Genomic DNA, 6,392 nt, shown 5'->3' with positions numbered 1-6,392 from the left:
TCAGGTCCAAGTATTGTCTATGACTGTGTGACATCTATATAATGGAAATTTGTCTATCTTATCAACAGAACACTCCAAGCCGGTTCTCTGCCGCTCCTAAATGTGGATTCCGTGCGCCATCAGCATCATTCCCCAAGCCAAGGCGCAGGACCACCTGGAGTCTCCCGCTACTAAAACGGTTTGAAGAAATAAATTTTTCTTGCTAAAATATTTTTTTTAAAAAAAAGATGATTTTTGAGAATATAATGTCTGAAAAAATAGTTTAGCATAATTGGTCGATCATAAAAAAGTGACACATTCTAGAGTGGTATGAAATATCTATTATACTCTTATTAATAAAAAAAATTTATACATGGACGTTGATTACTTAAGGATATTTTTAGAAAAAAAAGAACCTAATTTTCAATCAGTGGGAATATAGCTTTTTTTATTGCTCTATAGATTTGTTTTTCTCATAAGGCATCGGAATTTTATTTTTATGAAAATGTTACTTTTTATATTTTTTTTTAAATTTCAATCAAAAAAAGAGGCTTTTTTTTTGTTTTTGTTTTTCCGTTGAGCACATTCGGTGATCAAAGAGGCCCAAAAGGTAAGCTCAACAAGTAACTAAGTAAGGGTCAGAGAACGGTCTTGTTTGGTGCAACATTGAAAGCAGTCATTGTTAGTACAACATGGCATTCACACGTATAACATAATGGAGCATTTATTGGAAGAATATGCAAAATAAATAAATAATAATAATAATCTTATCTTGAGGATGATTTTGATCTCCATTGGTAGAACTGAGCATAGAGTATCGACTCTTGGTCCCTTGGCTAATATAAACTACTCAACTATTAAAACACAATATATTGGGTGAGATTCTTTCAAGCTTCATCTTGTTGTCAATTGATTCTCATTATGGCTTTCTGATGTCTAATTATTAGGAAAATGCAATAGAAAAAGATGTTTAATCTTGTTTTTATTCTGTTGGTTATTACTACGATAATTTCGTAAATATCAGCTGAGAAATCTTTAGGGCATGGTTGGATGACCAACCAACCTATTGATGTAGAATCATCTGTACATGCACAGGGTCAGAGAGATGAAGGATCATGGCGGCTCAAAGATCCCAGTATTAATTTCATAATTTTTATGGACACAAAATTGCATTTAAAACAAAGTATGGTAGTCCAGAAGGTCGTGATGGGTGTGCTATAACATCCGTCCATTTCTCCCACTTTTTCCTTCGTTTCCTTTGCTGGGCAGTTCTCGACTAACTTCAGTTATTTGATTCATAACCTTGTGGCCTGCGGTTCAAATAATTTTACAGATTCAGATTAGATCGAAACAAGTCGTAGAATTGAAAATCTAAAATTATTCAAAATTCAAATGAGTCAAGTCAGATTCGATCGGATTTGAATTCAGTAAATCCAGACCCGACTCGAAAAATGAAACGGATTCAATTTTAGAACCTGACCCAGTCCCACGAGTCGAGTCTAAGCAGGTTGGTCGGGTTGGGTTACAGGTCAATCCGATCTATTTGCAACCTTGGTTCTTGCTTGTATGGAAATATCTCATATATGCACTCATTCCGCATCTCAACAACCCTAACAAGCTCTTTAATCTCTTTATCACGTCCGTCAAGATAAATGGATACCGCAGTTCATATTAACCTTCTATTATATATAGATGCTTCCGAATGCCTACCAAGTACCTTCATGGTATTGGAATAATTGGATGCTATAAGCTTAGCGTCTAGCCTCTCCATTTTTCATTATTTGTTTACGATATTTGATTTTGTGTTTGAATTTAAATTTTGAATATTAGTTTATTAGACTTTTCCTCGTATTATGGAATGCTAGACCCCGCTAAAAAGATACCATTATAGTATGGGATGGCTACCATGAAAAATACTATTATGGTATGGGATTACTACTAGGAAATATATTCTTATGATCCGGAATATCTATTATTATATTACAATATGGAATGTCGTAAGAAAAATCTACACTTACTTGTCCTTGTTAAATGTCCGTGTATCTTTCTTTGTATAACAACCATGTATAGCTACATATTACTTGCTTCTTTGTTTTTATTCAATTCTATCAATTTTAGGATTATGATCATGTTGTATGATTATAAATAGACACATCAACCAAATATGAACCACTTCACCTAACTTTTCAGGCTCGAATCATTCCCTGCAAGATGCACCCACACCTCACACACCAATGGGTCCCCCTATCACTCACATGTGGATGCCATATAAGAATGGGGCCGGTGTGTTAGTGATGGAGTGTGTGATTGGGTCTTTAGAATTGGGTTTGTGAAACTTTATGATTTAATTCAGCTGGTTTACTGGTATTACTCAATTTGACAAATATGTGGACGAGAACCCCAGCGCTAAAGATGGCAAACAAAGCAAGTCAAAGTTTTCCACGAGAATCACGCCTACCTACCGCATGCAAAGCGAAGCTCGACTCGTGATTAGATGATCCAAAAGAGTAGTTGGGAGAGCGTCAAGAGGAAGTAATATAAAAAAGAATAATAATGGACGACTGCAATAAGACCTTTTAACTGCTATGATTAAAGTATCTGAAGGATGAGAATTACCTTAAATTTCTTATCGGAGGCACATATAAGTTATTTTGGGTGATGTTCTTATTGCAAGTTTGCAACAATGACTGTATTCATTATTTGAAAGGTGAAATTTTATCAAAGTGTAGATGAAACTACATCTATTTTATACAAATCTTATGGATGCATAAATTGTGGTATTTTTTTGTGCGATCTAGAAGAAATTTTCAGAAGCTTACAACAAGTACTATACCGAGGGATACAGTCCACGTTAACACAAAGCCAATATTACATTTAGTTTTCAAATTCATTTCAAATATAATAGAATAAATAGCAATCCAATTTCATTATCCATTAAATGCTACCAAGACTAGTTCAGAGCATCTAAATCCAAATATAAATACTAAATTCATAATCCTCAATATTCAAAAAATTATTAACTACAAATTTATAGTCAATTTAAAATACTAATATTTTTCTATAAAATTGCCAAGCTTGTTAGCGCGAACTCCAAGCCTGAAACATCCTTCGTTCCTATCGACTTTATTTGTTTGGAGAGAGAAAAATAAAAATATAGGTATATGAGTGACACAGCTCAGCAAGTAAACCTTTCATTACCTTACCAGATCAAAACTAAGTTTTTTTATATCAATGCATCATTTAAAGACAACAATAGATATTCCAAAATAAGCATTTTATAGTACAATATATTAAAATAAGTGATAAAGCAAATCATGCATCAACATATCATCCATCTTTCATAAACATAGTTCTAACTTTATATTGCAAATAAATTCGTAAATCATTTTTCACGTCATTTAATTCTGTAATGGATCAAAATATTGTTCACAGATATTCGTGCCATAATCACTATAACCCGTGACAGGGCCATCTTCAGAATTGATAAGATGTCATAGTTTGTATTCGCTATCAACTTTAACCCGTTGGCAGAGGGTCGTTTTTGTTAGATGCTAGTTCCAAGATGTCGATTGCCCCCCATTTCTAGGAGCGATCACAGCAATCTGAGAGCCTCTAGAAAACTTATATCTTTTTCTTAAAATATACATATAAATAGATGAAAATACTAAATAGCATGATCGGATTCATATCTCACAAACAAAGCTACTTTTATGAAAATATTTATGAAACTATTTTTCATAATAAAATATGATTTTCATAATGCATATGCTGATCCATAATTTTAAGAAAAGTATGATATTTCTATAAGCAAATTTTATATATGAAAAACATAATTATTTGAAAAATAAGAAGTATAAGATTTATTTACCTCTTTTGTCTTAGATTGTCAAACTTCACTAGGCATCTATCTCTGCTAAACCTATTTAAAATATTAACAGCAAAATTAATTTCTAATTGATAACTTGAATAAAATAATACTAGAAGACTTGAACAGGTGTACGATAGTTTCGGGTATGTCAGGTCTGGATGGTTCGCTCAATGAATTGGACTCAATAAGACCAAGATCAATCAACAAGGTTCATCAATGGGGGTTTCAGGGATATTCAACAGGACCAGGGTGATCGGTCCAGTAAGCGGCCCAGGCACAAGAGCAGTTTAGGATCTCTTTTTAGGGATCAACTCAGGCTCATAGATTAAGTCGATGGAACTCGGTTCAAGGATCTATGGGTCTTCTTAGAGAGAAAAATAGAGAGATGAGAGAAAAGGAAGAGCGAAAATAAGAGACAAACAAGAGAGAAATGTCTCTTTATCTCTCTCCCTCCTCCTCCTCCTTTTCTCTTCTTTCTTTTTTTTGCAAAAGGAGGAAGAAGGAGGTTGTTGGTGGCGGTGGTCATGGTGGTCTGGCGAGGTGGTAGCCAAAGGTAGAGATATGAGGCAGGGGGCGGCCGACGATGGCGGTCGGTGGTTCAAAAATCAAACTAAAAATAGGGTCGAGAAATAGAATTTCTTGGCTTGGTGTACTCGGATCCCAACCTGCTCGTTGGTGGCTAAAGATCCGACTTCCACCAAGAACTGATGTAGGGAAGCAACTGATGGCTTCGGCAATTAATGTCAACGATAAGCATTGGCGGAAAAAAGAAGAAAAAGAGAAGATCAAAGGCAGAAAAGGGGTGGCCAAACGAGGCTGGGCCTCACACCTTGGATGGTTGATGTTTAAACATATTGCTTTTCCTTCTCTCACTTTATGTTGTTATTTATCATCATCCTTGACCTTCAATAGTGGTTTTGGGACTTTCAAAACTCGTGCAACGTACTGGATTTATATTTGACAGCGAGTCATTTGTTTTTTTATTTTTTCAGTCAAAAAGAAAGATCATGTGTTATCTGATGTTCATGGCAACTAGGTTACCAGTCACCGATCGAGAATTGTGTAATGGATTTTATTTACACGAGAATTGTATGAATTACAAGTCTCATTAAAAAAAAAGGAGAAAAATGTTAAATCCAACGCACCAAAGCGATGCAATTATCGTACAAGAAATCTATTAATAAAATCAAAACTTTGGTGCCACCCTAACTTCACAAAAAATTCCACATAGCAACGCACGAGCCTCGCGTCCTCCCTTTCACTTCCCACCCTCCACCGAACCCGATTGCTGACCCCACGACCCTACTCGATCCATCGCCACAGATCTTGCCGCGTGTTCTTCCACCTCCGCCTCCGCTCCCCACGACGCCGCCCTCCTTCCCGACGCGAACCGCATCATCCCTCCTATTCCCCGCGCGGCCGATTCTGGTGCTCTCCCCGCCGGCGCTGGAATATTCTTCGACGGCACAGTGATCTCTTTCTTCTCCTCCTCCCCTTTAACTTCCTCCGGAGCCGCCCGATCTCCCCCACCGCGCCGGAAGATCGCCGCAAAGACTCTCCAGCACTCCCTTTCCTCCCTCTCCTCCTCCGCCGCCACTGCCCCCGGGCACTCCCTCTGACACCGCTTTCGCTCCCTATCCGACGACACCTTACCGAAGCACGACACCTTCGGCGATCCCGGCTCCAACTCCGGCACCGGAGACTTCCTTCCTTCCCCGCCGCCGCCGCCTGCAGCCTTCTTGGGGAAGATCTGGACGTGCGGCGGTCGGTGGGCTCTCCGGCCGTCGTAGCCGGAGTTGTGGATCTTTCCCGGAAGGCCGATAATTGGGGGCTTCGCCTTGAGATTGGCGGAGAAGCGCTGGGAATTCGAAGCTGCCAGCGGCCGCGGATTGGTGTGGTTGGACTTGGGATTGGTGCCTCCCTTGGTGGAGTCCTCTCGATCGTAGACGGCGTTCAGGTCCGCCCACTCGATCTCGTCCCCGATCCTGACCTCGAAGGACTCCGCTGGGAAGTCCGGGTCGCCGCCGGCTTCCGCCAGAGTCTCGCAGGCGACCTTCCGGTCTCCGCCGCAGACCAGGTTCTCGATGTCCACCTGAGGCATCTGAGTTAAGAGAAAGAGAGTGTATGAGAAGAGAAGGGGCTGAGACGGCGAGAGGTGGTTAAAATGGGAAGCCGGTGAAATTTTCTACGTAGTTCGTGTGGGTATGGCTTTAGAGGGAGTGGCTGCCTCTATCGCTTCGAAAAGTAAGCATAGAAAGCTGGTGGTAGCCTAGTGGTACCGAGCGGAATTCGGTTCCAAATTTGAATCGCTGTGATGTTGATTAGAATATGACTTTGGTCACTGCTTGGACATGAGGCACAGGAACGTTTTTTATATATCTAATAGCTAGGGTGGTGGCAGGTGTGACGTACTCACACATGGGACTCGATCCAGAGCCCAGAGAGATAGCTGAGCTGGGCCCACGAATGGAAAGGGTATGAGTAAAACCGATCGGGATGCCCAACATACAGTCATTTCTGCCCGCATCGAACATTTAGAAATGGT

At 39.6% G+C, this 6,392-nt stretch overlaps 1 protein-coding gene across 1 annotated transcript; it reads right to left on the bottom strand.

Annotated features, from left to right (window-relative positions):
* Positions 1 to 4,723: 4,723 nt before the first annotated feature.
* LOC103706586 (uncharacterized) lies at positions 4,724 to 6,118 on the bottom strand. Its single transcript, XM_008790735.6, has one exon. It carries the CDS (start codon positions 5,946 to 5,948, stop codon positions 5,106 to 5,108), a length of 843 nt encoding a protein of 280 aa, XP_008788957.3. The 5' UTR covers positions 5,949 to 6,118; the 3' UTR covers positions 4,724 to 5,105.
* Positions 6,119 to 6,392: the final 274 nt, after the last annotated feature.

This window comes from Phoenix dactylifera, chromosome 11 (assembly GCF_051530095.1).
Source record: "Phoenix dactylifera cultivar Ajwa chromosome 11, Ajwa_hap1_PhDact_Kaust_v1.1, whole genome shotgun sequence".
In the NCBI taxonomy this organism is placed as follows: domain Eukaryota; kingdom Viridiplantae; phylum Streptophyta; class Magnoliopsida; order Arecales; family Arecaceae; genus Phoenix; species Phoenix dactylifera.
Note: the sequence above shows the minus strand (reverse complement) of the source record. Positions and strands in the feature narration are given on the sequence as shown.